The sequence below is a fragment of the Porites lutea genome, chromosome 3, assembly GCF_958299795.1.
Source record: "Porites lutea chromosome 3, jaPorLute2.1, whole genome shotgun sequence".
Classification (NCBI taxonomy): Eukaryota; Metazoa; Cnidaria; class Anthozoa; order Scleractinia; family Poritidae; genus Porites; species Porites lutea.
Genome location: NC_133203.1, coordinates 45,340,112 through 45,355,494, shown reverse-complemented (window position 1 = coordinate 45,355,494; position 15,383 = coordinate 45,340,112). Strand labels below are relative to the sequence as shown.

General features: G+C 38.8%; 3 protein-coding genes and 1 pseudogene across 3 annotated transcripts in view; 3 read left to right on the top strand and 1 right to left on the bottom strand.

The window, feature by feature from the left end:
* The window catches only part of LOC140931251 (tyrosine-protein phosphatase non-receptor type 4-like), a 44,511-nt gene that overhangs the window by 10,603 nt on the left and 18,525 nt on the right, over positions 1–15,383 (bottom strand). Inside the window, exons 23-31 of the mRNA XM_073381018.1 lie at positions 14,870–15,042; positions 14,162–14,197; positions 13,975–14,065; positions 13,448–13,512; positions 12,513–12,596; positions 11,975–12,037; positions 11,313–11,444; positions 11,120–11,174; positions 7,693–7,786 (exon numbers count right to left, since the gene is read on the bottom strand). Coding sequence (XP_073237119.1) covers positions 7,693–7,786; positions 11,120–11,174; positions 11,313–11,444; positions 11,975–12,037; positions 12,513–12,596; positions 13,448–13,512; positions 13,975–14,065; positions 14,162–14,197; positions 14,870–15,042 — 793 coding nt within the window. The remainder of the gene's footprint in view (positions 1–7,692; positions 7,787–11,119; positions 11,175–11,312; positions 11,445–11,974; positions 12,038–12,512; positions 12,597–13,447; positions 13,513–13,974; positions 14,066–14,161; positions 14,198–14,869; positions 15,043–15,383) is intronic.
* LOC140930012 (melanocyte-stimulating hormone receptor-like) lies at positions 1,935–3,078 on the top strand. The gene has a single exon (XM_073379673.1). The coding sequence runs from the start codon at positions 2,158–2,160 to the stop codon at positions 3,076–3,078; it is 921 nt and encodes a 306-aa protein (XP_073235774.1). The 5' UTR covers positions 1,935–2,157.
* On the top strand, positions 5,312–6,246 carry LOC140930011 (melanocyte-stimulating hormone receptor-like). Its single transcript, XM_073379672.1, has one exon. The coding sequence runs from the start codon at positions 5,312–5,314 to the stop codon at positions 6,200–6,202; it is 891 nt and encodes a 296-aa protein (XP_073235773.1). The 3' UTR covers positions 6,203–6,246.
* On the top strand, positions 9,064–10,127 carry LOC140929806 (F-box only protein 36 pseudogene; annotated as a pseudogene).

The window sequence follows — 15,383 nt, the reverse complement described above, 5'->3', positions numbered from 1 at the left end:
TATGTTGGCACAATTTACAAGGTGGCGACATTATTAACATTTTTTTTCCGCGATCGAAAAGGACTTACTGTTAAATAGGTGTATGTCTTTAAGAGAAGGAAGTATATAAACGAAAAGTTTTTAGGCCTTGTCTACACTAATGAGTTTTCAAAAACTTCCGTTTTCTTGCTGATTTTGCACGTACAGCACGCCTTTGCTGTCCCGCTCGAACACGACGTGAAATTTCACTATGCGACACTAAACTATGATGCGCTGCCCAGCACTTTAACGCCTGGGAAATTCATCTACATCTGACCGGCATTTTATGCGAGCTCACTCCGGAATAAACACGATAATGTTTAAAAAAAGGTGAATTCGTCGCCAACGTCGTTGCTAAAGCTCCCTTTCAAAACTGAAAACAAGATAGAAAATGTTCCGCGTTCATATTAGCCAAAGACAATACATACTTCGGCCGCTGCCCGTATGCGCACCGCTAAATAATATACTTAAGAGGACTAGCTTTGCTTTCACATTCTTACGGGCAGTTTTGGGGATGGAAATCTACTTTCCTATTAAAATCATGGTGTCACAAAAATGTCGATCGTAATACCCATCATACCCAAGTGGTGCACTGCCCGAAATTCCGTGAAAACAAACCCAAAGATCGTGAATATATTATTAAGCAAAAGAGTCTTCTTTGCAGTGGAAAGGCGGATTGTTAGCAGTGGGAGCTGTATTTCTCCTTGACCTTAGGGAACTTTTACGGGGCTAACTACTACTGGTAAGTATTTTTCTTAGTTTGTATAGTTTGTTTTTTTAATATTTGTTTCGACTACGATTATGGACCAAATACGCAGTCAGATAAAAACAAGATATAATTTCATATCACCGCCCTTCAAGTCGCATTAAGTTCTTGTCATAGGGCTTACTTGACATAGCAAGGAAAGTAACCGCCTTTCGGGGGACCTCAAAATAGTTGGCATCTGTTGTAAAAATGAAAGTTCAAATACACGCAGAATCTTAAATGTTTCTTTACCTACAGGGAAACATCGTAGCATCGGTTAAATCTTTCCTGCCATTCAAAAAACAAAACAAAACAAAACAAAACCAGGACGCTGATAAATAGCTTCGAACCACCTTACAAGTTAAGGACGTTGTTATTTTCGGATACTATTTTTGTTCGAAGGCAAACTGGTCCGAAATGTTTTTTTAAAGTAAACATTTAGAAACCACTCAAGAGACGGGAAAGGACGAGAAAACAAGCCTGTAAGTTCACTGATGCACCTGTTGTCGTTGCCTTGAGATGATAAACAAAACATGAACAAATTAATTTGTCCGTCTACGACAAGCCATTAAGCATAGCACTGATTTTATGCTCAATTTAAAACTGCTTTTAAGCAATTATATCTTTGACGCTTTGCTACTGCTATCAAACTGATTAACTGTCGTAAATTTTTCGTTAATATCGTTAGTAACAAAAATGAATCGTTAACAACAAAAATGAAGGTCCAGTTGCTTTTTCCATTTCCACAAAAATCAGCTTTTTGTATTTTCCAGCTGTTCATACACGTTTTCAATAAAGCTTTAAGGATGCGCAAAATAACTTTCTACTTAGACTAAAATAATAAATAATTCAGACTTAGTGTGACAAATTGTTCGTCAAAGTAATAGACAAGGTGTAAAGGAAATGAGATTAACTTTTTATGTTGTGATTTGAACGACAATATCATGATATTGGTAATTCAGTCTTTTAACTGATATACAACTCGGTTCCCCTACTTTATTCCAGACTGAACATTTAAACCAACATTTCAGAAGCCTTCAAGGCTCGTTTGGCAAGATTAAGTAGACTAGTTGCGGGCTCGGAGAAAGGAAGTTTGTTCAAGAGTAGAAAAGACGAAAAAAAAGTTGTCTGCAAAGGTAACATATATCAATGAAAGCAAGATTAGCATCAAAAATTCAGGACGGTGCAAACAATCCAGGGCAGTGACAGTTTGTCGATGCAAATTGAAAACCAATTTTGCGAAAGAAAACAGATTAGGGTGTACTTAATTTTTTGGTTAGAAAACTGGTCACTTTTTCGTTATTGTTTAGCACTGATTTTACGCTTTGTTTCAGTACAACACTGTTAAGGGAACCGCAAGTTTTAAGTATTCTACATAGCGAAGGCTGGATAATATGACAAACTACACCGACGAAGGCAAGAAGGCAGTCAATAACCACGAAATAATCGTCATTGTGAACTTTCTACTCAACGTTCCGCTAATTCTCATATCCATCACCGGGAACTCTTTGGTTCTAGCAGCCATCTTGAAAACTCCTTCCATTCGAACGCCTTCTATGATCATGATTTCAAGTCTCGCTGTTTCCGATTTGCTGGTGGGAATCATGGCTCAACCATTGTTTCTTGTTAACGAGTTCAAGAACTTAACAGAAAGAAACCTGTTATTACACTCGCTGACTTCTTTAGCAGGTTTTTTTGTCTGCGGAGTCTCTCTCGGCACGACCACATTGATTTGCGTTGATAGGTTCATGGCCGTGCAATATCACATGCGATATTCCTCAATCGTGACTAAACCTCGCGTACTGTATACGGTGGTTGTAACTTGGTTGTTCACTTTCTTATGTCTGGGACTTTACTTTTGGAACAAGCCTTTGTATCACTTGCTGGCAGGAATTTACACCGCTATATGTCTAATTATTTGCACATATCTTTACATCAAAATATACGGAATTGTTCGCCACCATCAACTGCAGATTCGCGTCCAGGAACAAGCCGTACACAGCTCAAACGTTGGAAGCCGGCACCTGATGTTGCGTCTGAAAAAAAGCGCTTTCAGCACTTTCTTGTTTTACATTTGCATGGTCATTTGTTTTTTTCCAAATGTTATTTTAATGGCCTTGTTTGGTACGGTATACGCAAAATGGCGACCTGAATGGGACTTAGCCACGACTGTGGTATTCATGAATTCGTCGATCAATCCAATTTTGTACTGTTGGAGACTCCGTGAGCTCAGAGCAGCGGTGATGAGGATTGGAAACAAGATGTTACATAAACAAACAGATGAAGCTATCGTGACAACCACATACGCGGACTGAAGGCAGACATAGGAAAGGTTCAAAGAGATTATTGATGTATATCTTAGAACCTAGAACAAGTGGTATTCATTATTAAGTTGGTAAAACTGTTTTACCGTTTTACAAGGAAGCAAGTCAGGACCCTTCTCGCCCTTATTTTTGTCTACCACAACGCACTGCAAACTGCGCAATGGAGGAAAAACACACGAAATACTATATATACTGCGTTTTAATTTTTTAGCCTTGATGTGGCTATGGTAATGTATGATAATGAACTTAAGACAAAATAAAATCAAATAAAAAAAATCTTCAAATAAAATTTCAGCCAAGGATGATCTTGAACTACAACAAATATTCAAAAGCATCCCGCACTTTCGTCTTTTAAACTTTTATTAGCCAACCGAGTAATCAAAAGACTATGATTTAAAATGCATATGGACACCAAGATTTTGTTTACGTTTTGGATAATAATGTATTCTTCGTCAACATAATGCACCGTATTTTCTTACTTGTACTTCGGCCCCCAAACTTGGATGCGATTTAATTTAATAATTAACATTCTTTGTTTTTCTGGAACGTCTATCTAAGAAAGCTTTATCTATTTGCGTTCACTCTGAAGCGTTTGTAATAGAGCGAGGATATAATTTACTGACTGCTTTGACTTTGCAATGCTCTCTTTGTAAATGGCTGAAAAATGCCTCGCCGCATTCTCAACACGTCAGCGCTAAAACAAAACTAGTCTTGACTTTGTGGAATAAGTATTTTCCATTGCCCACATTAGCGCTTAACCCAGGTTTCTTTTTTTGGTTCAAAAGCATTTTCTCGGATAGTTTTCCCTGTTATTTTTAAGCGCATCCAATCATCAACTTGTCGACAAAAAGAATGAAACTGAATTTACCATTCAAGCTTTCATATCAGAATTCAAATTTCGCACTAACCCCAGGTTTGATCAACCCGGCCCAGCTGGCAAGTGAAAAATATACAGATGAAATATTTTGATTGACAGGTATAATTTGACGTTTTCGTAGTTTCCATGGCAACATGAACGATTGAATACCACATTAAAATTTCACTTTCGCTCAGTTTACATAAAATTCGCTCATTAGATTTTCCTATAAACTTGCACACAGCTTACTATAATTAATCATTACCATTTGAAACTTATTTGACCAAATATTAACAGACGGGTTTTTAGATAATCAATAATATAATTGTTCTGTAATTATTAAATGTGTCACAAAATTCGTCCTTTAAACTTCCACTTTAAAGTGCTCATTATTTCAAATAAGATAAAAGTAAAAATTCTGCCAAATATCACAAAATATTCATGAGTAGATTTTGAGAAATCGTCTTCTGTGTACCATTGCTTTTTTCGTCGCCATATTTGTTTGTCTAATCTAAAACACACGCTACCGCTGACCGCCCGCAAAACTGTGTTCAGCCACCTTAAGCGCGCTGAGCGCCATTTGTTTTGACATAAATTATTTCTCCTCTTTCAAGTCTTCCTTGATGTTTGCGAAAAAATCTGAAAGTCTTTACCTGTCATCTGTTACAAAGTCAAATATTTGATGAGTAGCAGCCACTTTAAAGCTAGTAATCTCTTGTATTCATTTGCAAATCAACGATACATTGATATTCCATTTTGATCTGAATAACAATTTTAATCAGTTAACCGGTAGTATTAAAATCACCTCCGCCTACTTGTTTTCGTAAAATAATTTTCAGGTTTAGACAAGCCTCAAGCAATGATCTGAGAAAAAAAAACACTTACTAGCAACATTCACATCACAAAAGAGCTTGTTTTACCTATCTCGCATAATCAAAACATCATAATGCAAGTCCTGATCAAAGTCTAGACATTAGTCATCGATCGGTGTATTAAAATTCGGATTCTTTTGTTTGTGCAATTTATCTCTATCGTGACCCCCAGGTTAAAGAACAAGGGGCATACAAGTTGAAATCGAAAATTTTAAATTGGTATTTGCGTGGAGCAGTGAAGATATTGCTGACAAAACACTGCGTTGAATAACAAGACGTGAGAACTAGAACGTCGCTTCGACTGATCCCTTTCTCGGAGAAAAAGAAAGCGCAGGTCGGAGCAGCTGCTTTGAAAAATCAACCTGATTTACCGTGTGTTATCAACTCCGATGAGATTTACTTCCGCCCTTCGCCGTTGACGAGCAAGAGGATACAGTACGGAGGAAATTAAAGTGGGGATCTAAGTTTTCGACTCGAACGGAGACTGGGTGAAAAGATGGACGACAATGATGGAGACAAAAACATCTCTGCTACTCAAAAAAACATAGCCGTCATCAACTCTGTGATCAATACCCCTCTGATTCTCATCTCAATCATTGGGAACTCTTTAGTGTTAGCGGCCATCTTGAAAACTCCCTCCATTCGAACGCCTTCACTGATCATGATTTCCAGTCTGGCTGTTTCGGATCTTCTGGTTGGAGTCATGGCTCAACCGCTTTTCATTGCGAACAAGTTCAAAAGCTTAACAGAAAAAGACTTGTTTTTGCAACATGTAACAGTAATGACAGGGTTCTTTCTCTGCGGAGTCTCTCTTGGTACGACTACAGTGATCTGCGTGGACCGGTTCATGGCCTTTCATTACCACATGCGATATTCCACAGTCGTGACCAAATCTCGCGTGCTGTGCACCGTGACAATGATTTGGTTGTTCACTTTCTTATGCCTGGGGCTTTACTTTTGGAATCAGCCTTTGTATCATTTGCTGGCAGGAATTTACCCCGCTATTTGTCTCATTATCTGCACATATCTTTACATAAAAATGTACGGAATCGTTCGACATCACGACAAACAGATTCGCGTTCAGAAGCAAGCAGTAGAAATCTCAAGTTGTGCAAATAACACGCACATGCTTCGTTTGATAAAAAGCGCTGTTAATACGTTCGTGTTTTACATCTGTCTCGTTATATGTTATTTTCCGAACGTTGTTCTTATGACTTTGTACGGGACAGTACACAGAGAGTGGAAAACCGAATGGGATTTGTCGACGACTGTGGTATTTATGAATTCTTCGATAAACCCGATTTTGTATTGCTGGCGACTTCGAGAGCTTAGAAAAGCGATGGTAAAGATTGGAAGAGGCCTCTTAAATAAACAAACCAATGACTGATTTAAAGGCAGTAACACACATAGCTGAAAACAGATGAAAAGTTACCTACCAGTGTTCTTTTAGATATGACAACGAGTTTGATCTACGGTCAAACCCCGTTAATAAGGATACTGAAGGGGCCACAGAAAGCGCCCGTATTAACCCTTTCACTGCCAAATGTGGCCAAAGGCAAATTTCGACTCAATTTGCAAATTTCATTTTCTAAAATTTTGACAAACAAAGAGCATCATGTGAAAGTACAGGTAGAGAGCTTTCATTTGAATGGTCACATCATAGGATTTCGTCCATAGACTCAAAAGTTAGAGTCACCTTACAAAACTCCATCAAACACTCTGGCAGTGAAAGGGGTAAGGTGGCTCGATGAGATTTTTCAGGGTCAATACCTCCCGAGTTTGAGCATAAACTACGTCGCCATTCACAAAGATTTGGAAAAACTACCATCAAGTGGACCAAAACGTTTACAAACCGCTAACAAGAGCGTCTAGATATATACTTATCAAATTCTTCTTTCTAGCCATCGGTTAAAGCTACTGTCACCATGATCTTTCACATATTTTAAAACGATTGAAACTACTATGGGGTGAAATTGCATTTCGAGAGCGCTTCGTTTTCTACAGATAACGGCCGAAGATCAAGATTGTCCAGTTCACTTTAACTACCTAAAAAACTAAATTCTTGTCAAACAACATGAATATCGAGTAGGTCCATTTGTAAGATTTGTATAGTTTAAAGTGCATAATTGAGATGCCGTCGATTCTGAAAGGCTAAACCAAGTGCAGATAACGAAAAAAACTGGACAATTTACGGACTAAAAGCTTAGTGGCCACTCGATTAAAGCTGAATTTAGTCCCCGAAATGTCCTCAGACTTTAAATGAAGCGCAATGAGGCAGGGGTGTTACGCACTCAGTCAATGCTTTTTTCTTAAAATAGCTTTTAAATGAAAACGTAATGCTAAATAATATATTAATCTTTCAATAGATGAAATATTGGAAAGACGGGAAACGGAAATTCAGTAACGAACAGAAGTATACATACATACGGTAGAGGCACAATAATTAGTAATTGTGGAATGAAGATGATGTGAACCGCAGAAATACAAATTTTAAATGAAGATATGATCGTCGCAGTGGCAATTGCAATTGAAGCAGTTGCAAATTAAGCCAAAAAAATTTCGGGACTTCAACGGGGTTCGAGCCGATGGCCTCTGCGTAAGCGCTGCAGTGCTCTACCAACTAAGCTATGAAGACTCATATATGACAAAACCTCTTTGATACCAGTTTCACGCTTTTGCGGCCGACTGATTTTTGCAAGTGGTTTTACCAGTCCCGAGTTTATTGACCAACTGCCCACACCGTAAACTAACTGGTTTGCCCATGTAAATTAAATGGTAAACAACTTAGGCCTTTAAATGTTTAAGCTTCCTAGAGACCGCAACGACTAGCTTGACTTCACCTGAACTACTACCAATTACTAACAATTCGGTACATACCTGCAGTGCAATACAGTTGGAGTGTTTGTTCCTTCGCGGTAATGGCGAACAATATGAATAAATTCTAAGAAGTCCGTCGAATCGTCAGGGACATCTATGGATAATTAAAAAAGAAAACATATTTTTACACTGGTGTGAAGTTTTAGCAGAGTACCCTCCCGTCAGCGTGATACAAATCTGAGAAAACAAGGCAAAATAATCGAGAAACTCGTAAATTTACTTCCAATGACCTTTCCTTACCCCCCATCCCCACCCACCTCCCTTCACCTACAAACTTTCTTATAACTGTCTTAACCGAACAACCGTTTCCAAGAGGCGTTACGATCCGGAGAGTGAATGTTCAACAGATATCACTTTTCAGTTTAATCAGGTTTAAACCTCTACTTTAAAAAATAGAGGTAAGAGTAAAAAACAAGGCGTAAAAAAATAGCAAAAGCTCGACTTTCGGACGACGTTTAATAACGTTGTAGCCACAGGAGAATCTAACAAGAAAATCACTGTAAAGTTACATTATTCTCAGATTTCATTAGCACCGAGTTAACAAGTTCAGAAAAAAAGGAGCATCCTGCTCTACGTCTAAAACGCTTTACTTTTCTAAGCTAAGATCCGAAATTAAGCAACGGAAGTTTTCACATTTATGTGTCAACACCTTTTAAGACCAAAGAAATGTAATATAAATTGCTTAGTATCAACTACTATTATAATCACGGTAATTGTTGGAGGTGCTTAAGTTACTACAAGGAGCAAAAAGTGATAGTATTTTACATTCCTCTAACTGTCAATGATCAGATTTTTTTTCTTTCATAAAACCCAGAATAATTTATCTCTCCTGGACTATAAACGTCAAAACTTTGTGAAACGGCTCAAAAACAAGACAAAGCTAACGACCGGTAAAAACATGTCAGAAATCTTTCTGGGAATAAATGAGCACATCAATTTCTTTTCGAGTAACGACTTTAACGCTTCAAAATTAATCAATTTATTTTTGTTACAACATGTATCACCCGTTCAATCGCCAAACGGTTCAGTTGCAAAAAAACAAGCTAGCAGCTCTGTCCACAACAATTGCCGGTCGAGGCAGCGAAGACAAGTTTATGATAACCATCGCTCAAACTGAGATAAAACTTCCGCGAAATATTTGTTCAGGTGGCCAACAGCTAAATATCCTTTTTAAATAAAACGACATTAAGCCAGATCTTGATAATTACACTAGGAAAGAGCATACACGAAAACAACAAAGTTTTTTTTTTTTAATTCAGTTCATATGTTGAATGTAATTTTCTCTTCAAACATTTCAAGGGCGATTTCACACGCAAGGCGAAAGACGGCTTCTTATCAGTTAAATTTTCCCGCCAAAACACGTAACTGCAACAAAGAAGCGACCAACTTTTTGCACGCCATTCCAGGTTCGTTCCATATTTTTCACGGTTTGAAGCCGGGAACGAGTTTGGTTCAACACATTTCTCGCCAGGAGTTATCAACAATGAGTACCTTAAAAGTTTTCATCGAAAAAGTCGGCCAAGCACCTGCACCAAGCAAAGATTTTCACCAACTTGTTGTGAATGAAAGAGAAGTGATTTGGCGAACATGGCGGATTGCAATCCGAAGAGACCAGCGAGGATTACCTCCAAGTCAAAAGAAAGTCTCATGGGATGAGTTTGACGATGATGCTCTTCTTCAAAGCGACATTAGCCGTGTATTTGGCGAAGAAACGCTTAAACACGTTCACGCTATTGTTTGTGGTGACTGGCTTATTCGACTTCCACCTCGAGTTCTCGTTCATATTGCCTCGTTTCTTGATCTGATCGATGTTGTTCATTTGGGAGCTGTTTGCAAGTTTACGAAGAAAATTTGTGCGAATGATTTGCTGTGGGAAAAGATATTTATGACTTATTGCGACAAGGTTACTGACGAAATGAAGATCCTGGCCAAGGAAATTGGTTGGAGAAAAGTTTTCTTTGCGAATAAACTGGAACAACGCGTGAAATTGCGGCGATTAAAAAAGAAATGAAAACAAAGTAAGCTTTCAATTTAAAACACAAGTGTTAGTCTCCCGAAAGTAATTGATGTTGTTGTCGGCAAGACAAATATGTTTTTCTGATATGAGATTAGCAAAATCTGGCGTAAGTTTAGGATATAACCTTAATTTTGCAAAGAATCTAGAGCTCACTGCAAAGTCTTTAAAAACAAATCCTCTGATTGAAAATAAGCTAATGTGCTCTCGAATAACATTTATTCTGATAATTACTCACAAGAACTCCTGTAAAAAGATCATGCCTTTATACATACTATCAATATTTTTGCAAAATTAAGACGTTTTCAGTCACTATAGCTTTGCAAAGGTTTGGCGGACTTGAATCTGTTTGGAACATTTTCTCAACGGTTTGGAAAAAGATGGTTTTTTGATAAGCGTTGAAATAAAAATACACAAAATACCTTGTGGTGCATCTATTATTTTAAATCATTAAAAAGGTAAAACTTCAAAAAATTGTGTATTTTAAGCTTTAAAATATAGTCATTAATCTAAGTAATTTGAACATAAAGCTTATAAATACTAAAACTGTGATACCATGTATTGTAGACATTTTCATAGTTTGACTGAGTGAATACTTGTATCAAAACCAAAACCTAAAACGTTGTATCAACTTTGTGCCACTGGGAAGTGGGTTTTAAAAGTGCTAACATCGATTTTTTCTGCCTTATAATACTGGTATTTTTTTCCGTTCATTTTTCCATGTTAAAAATAGCTTGCTTTTGACTTTTCAACCAAAACAATAGTCTGTAACTGGATTCTACTTCAAAGGAAGACATAGTGCTCATGTTTACAGACCTTTCTATTTCTATGAGGCTCTTTCCAGTCGTAAAAGCGGGTATTGATAGAATGTAAACAAAAAACTTAAAAAAAGAAAGAGGTCGCTGGACTGTTCTGAAAGGAGCACAAACCCACAAAATAAAGCGTAAATTTTGGTGTGACGCTTCCGACAAACACCTATAAGAATTCAGTTCGACTTTCAGAGCTTAGTTGGTTAGGTTACTAAAAAATTGCGCTGCAAAGATAATTTCCTGAATTCCATAAATCAAGTGAGTTTTTTCTGTGTTCATAAAGAACTTCATTCTGTAGTTGGGCTAAGTCATTGCTGAATGAACACAAAGTCTTTTTGTTTTTCGTGCCAAGTTTTATCTTAGGGCTTGTTTGTGGACCCTAGATGGGTGAGGTTACCCGCTTACCTGGGATATCCCGCCTGTCCATATAATCTCTCATTTTTATTCGATCACGTTTACATGGGGTAACTGGCCGCGGGTTACCTCACCTACCATGCGTTACCTCGTGTAAAATGGCACAAACTGTCCCACTACAATTTTTGTTTATATGAAGGAGAAGGGTTGGGAGGGGAGATACGGAGGAGGAATTGGACCATAAACTTACCGTGATCCGGCCACGCAATGTACTGCAACTGAACAACAACTCTGCTTCGCAAGCTCTGGAACAGAAAGACGAAACACGGGAAGGTACAAATGAGTTGTTGTAAACATCAATTAAAAGCGAATCAGATAGTGTCATCTTTGTTCCCATTTCACGAGTGAGGAAGGCAAGAAAACGGACACAATAATTGCAGTACCTTTGAGTCAGTGACGTACATTTCGCGGTAAATGTACGATGGTGAGAAGTCACGGATTTTCGTGCAGATGACTTCCAGGTTTTTAAACTTAAGTGTTTCTTCTCCTTCTGGCCAGTACTGGTGGCATTTTACCTAAAGACAGAAAAAGAGGCACTCATCAAATTTAACCCTAGCTTCTCTGGGCTTCGTCAAGCGTTCTCTCCATACACGCTCGTTGTGACTGGATAACATCCTAAGGTCTGACCCGCCTAGTCCCTGTAAGGCGTCTTTCCAGGCCTTCTCCGTCCATACATTTCGGTGACGTATCCAAGACGAACGGCAAGGAGCAGCAAGGAGAAACTCGCTCGCACCACGTGACCCGTAACGCATTGGCCGCGCGGAGCAATGAGGCCTAGGGACTAGGTAAAGGACCAGTCTTCACATGAAAGCTACTGAGCAGTACTTTCCTTTGGTACTGTTAATTATGCCGTACAAGGTGATCCTAACTTTTAGTCTCTGGATGAACGTATAAAGTGTGACCATTCAAATGAATGCTCCCGAGCAGTACTTTCCTGTGGTACTGTTTATTATACTGTATTAGCTCGTTTTTAATTTAACTTAGTCCGCGAAGAAAATCCTAAAGTGTGACCGTTCAAAACACACTAGACAATTAACATATTTACCCTTCCTCTTTCTACTGTTGTTGTTAGCATGATAATAAGAGAAGCCTCTTGTTCCCAAACCATCTGGAACGGAACAAAACACAAGTCATCACAATGTTATGATTGTCTTTAACAGCGGCTTTGCAAGTCGCAGCCACGTAACCTATCTCATGCTAAAATTATGGGACCTACCCATACCAGAGGAGGAGATACCATAAAACAAATACAGTGTCTGCCAGTTTTCGGGTTCATTTCAAACACCCCAAAACTGGCTTCTTAGCTTATTTTTCTTACTCTTTCCATATCTCTGGTATTGTTGAGGTTGCTTCCCATGATGATTTACATTACGTGCGTCACATGACTGGGAGACTAAAGGGCCCAAAGAACAGCCACTCTGTGGCACTCAACTGACTTAAAACGCGCCGACGACCCCTGGTTTTGCTTATGTTGTAGGTGCGAATGAAATTCAGGTTTAAATAAATTTAATCTACTTTGATTCTAACTTTGCTTTGTCTGGGAGCCCTAATTATTCATGACCGTACAACAGAGCATATTCTACCTGCCAGAAGTCTCCACACGTCTTTTCTAATGGTCCTTGGGCAGCTATGTATCTGTTGACCACTCCTCTAGAGGGGACCTTCATCTGTGAAAAAGTTAGCAAACTATTATTGCGGGCGACAAGGGGAGCGCGAAATCCTAATCCTCAGGTTGTTATTACACACGCGTCGCATGTATGTAGCCTGCATTCGTTTGGACTGCCATTAAGAATGAACGGAATTTGATCACACGCGTTTGGACCTTCTGTCACTTGCAATCTGATGACGCGCGTTTCGACCTTTTGTCACGTGAAACTTACGCAAAGCACAGCATCGTAGTAAAAGCGTTTTAACCTTCGGTCGTTGTCGCCCGCACTCCGTAAGCTTGGTTATTACTAGTTGGTAAAAACTAAGGACATGAGCTCATGTCAACTTCCAGCGTCTTACTTTGCATCTACTTTTCTATTCAAAACGAATTCACTTCCGTTCTCGCCCCCTAACTGGGATGTTGCTTCGCAATCAAGGCAGCATACAAATATAGGAATGGCACTGACTGATGAAGAGCAAAGGAATATCGTCGGAGATGGGTGAGAAAGCTTCAGGAAAGGGATTCCCTCAGTTTAGGCCCATTTTCCACGCTATGTTTGACCTCTCTTGAGTCTTGAATCGTTTCAAAATGTGACGAATAGACCTCTTTAGCATGTATGTTTTGTTTTCCCAATAGAGGTCCCAGGGGAACTTGACCCTTTCGCTTTTCATAAATTATGCGTACATATGCAAGTGAAGAAGACGAAATTTGAAAGAAACAGTTCTCTAGAGTATTATCACATGACCTGTATTGGGAAAACAAAACATACAGGCTAAAGAGGTCTATTGCGTGTATCTCTATTCTCTGAAGGCCTACAACACGCAGACGTATTTATGGTTATTCCATTAATGAAGTGGTATGTTAACTTACAGAGACATAATTGGCGTTGACATAATCATTTTTTCCTTTGTACAACGTAACCCTTGTGTCGTCATCTGCAGAAACAAACAATGTATTTACAAAAAAGGAGTTACTCTCTGAGCGTTCAGCCTAAATCCGTCCATTTTGACTCTTTCACGCTAAGAGCAAAAAATAAGGGAGACATAATGTGATTTGGGCCCATGGTCATGAAGGTATTTTCGCTTGGCGGAAGCGCGCAACTTTTTGAACAGCGAAGTGTACAAGTTTTTCACCTGATCAGAAGATGGTCAAAATTTTTTACCGTTTTGGCACAGTTTGCGCGATAATTTAAGTGCATGGAGCCTAGTTACGCGCCGTTGATAAGTGCTGCAATCTGTAACAGAAATTGCACGGTTCCTTGTAAACGGGTAGCGCGGGTAAAAAATTCGACGGGGTGTAAGCTGTTCACACTCGACACCAATAACCCAATAAAAAACAATTAAAATAACCAGATTTGAAAGTGTCTCATAAACTTCAAAAATATGCATGTCACTTACACGGTAGAATGTCTCTATATCTGTTTTTCGGGAGGTTTTCTGGTTTTCTGGCTTCTTCCATAGACATACCAGGCTTTTTTCTGTACAACTCCTGTAAAAAGACAAGGCGGTCAGTTATACAAGGTTAAGTCCAATGGCAAAGTTTTGTTTCAGTTAGTCTTCTCACAGCTATGACAATCAAAATTACCTGAAAGTACACCAGCAGATCGCCGCTTTCAAGATTCTGCAAACACAATAAGGAAACAGGACAATACAGAAATGAGTATTTAAGTGGGAATGATTACCTAGTTATACTCAGTAAGAATCTAGTCAAGGACTGACGAAAAAACACTACTAAGAAAAAAAATTAATTTCAAATTTAAAAAAAAGATTTGTCACCAATAGTCAGGAGGCGAACCATGCAATTGTATATAACAACCTTAGAACCATTTTTTCGGACTGAAAGTTTTGTTTTTCCAACGTAAATATGGTAAAATTGATCTAGTATGCGAGCGAGCTCGCCATTTGGGTAATATGAAAGAAGACATGCGTCCTGCACGCGAAAGGAGTCACCCAAGCGATCACAGCCCCTCGCGCCTTTACCGTTCACTGGCGGGTTCTCTCGCAGCTCGCTTCCCTCGCCACTCAAAATGGAGAGCTACCTTGAAGGCTTCATTGATCAAGTTGTACACCACTAGAGAGATAGACTAGGCTGCACGTTCCAAGTTTGCGAGCCACGAGTTGCGAGTTGCGAGTTGCGAGTTGCTAGTAGTTGCTGGTTTGAGATTTACGAGGTACACGTCTCGTACATTAAAAGCGACAGAAGAAATGGTATGTGTAAGAAAATATAAGGTTAACAGCAATCTGTGAGTTATCTTTCTCAAGGAAATGAAAAGTATACCAGCAAAGACAATACCTCTCGGAGTTGATCCATTGAAACTCGAAGCGCTTCGGTATCCTTTGGTGGAGCCTTCTCTTTCTCTTGCTTGGCGATATTTCGCTCCTGTTCATGTTTGTGTTCAGCAGCAGCAAACTGCTCTGGACTGACTATGTGAACTGGTGAACCATCCCGAGGCGAATGTGTGAAAACTAAGACAAGAATTAAAATGGTCAACGGAAATCACAATCGGTCTCATAGCACGAGAGTTAAGTTGAATAATCAGTTCGCATTAAAAGGATACAGTTATCACCCGCTTATAAGAACAAGTGGATAAAGAACATGAGGCTGAAAGTTGGCCAATAAAGTAACATATATACAAGAACCAATTCAGCCTGATATTTAAAAAAATGTTCTTATATAATAAAGAGAATACGAAAAAGGAAACCAATACAGTAACTCATATAAAAGGGCTTTGGTGTGCTGGACCATATAAACTTTAGCGCCATACATGCAATACATAATAGTACGTAATGGTAAATTACAGTAACTA

Coding starts and splice junctions, on each gene's coding strand:
- LOC140930012 (XM_073379673.1), top strand. CDS start 2,158: ATGACAAACTACACCGACGAAGGCAAGAAGGCAGTCAATAACCACGAA.
- LOC140930011 (XM_073379672.1), top strand. CDS start 5,312: ATGGACGACAATGATGGAGACAAAAACATCTCTGCTACTCAAAAAAAC.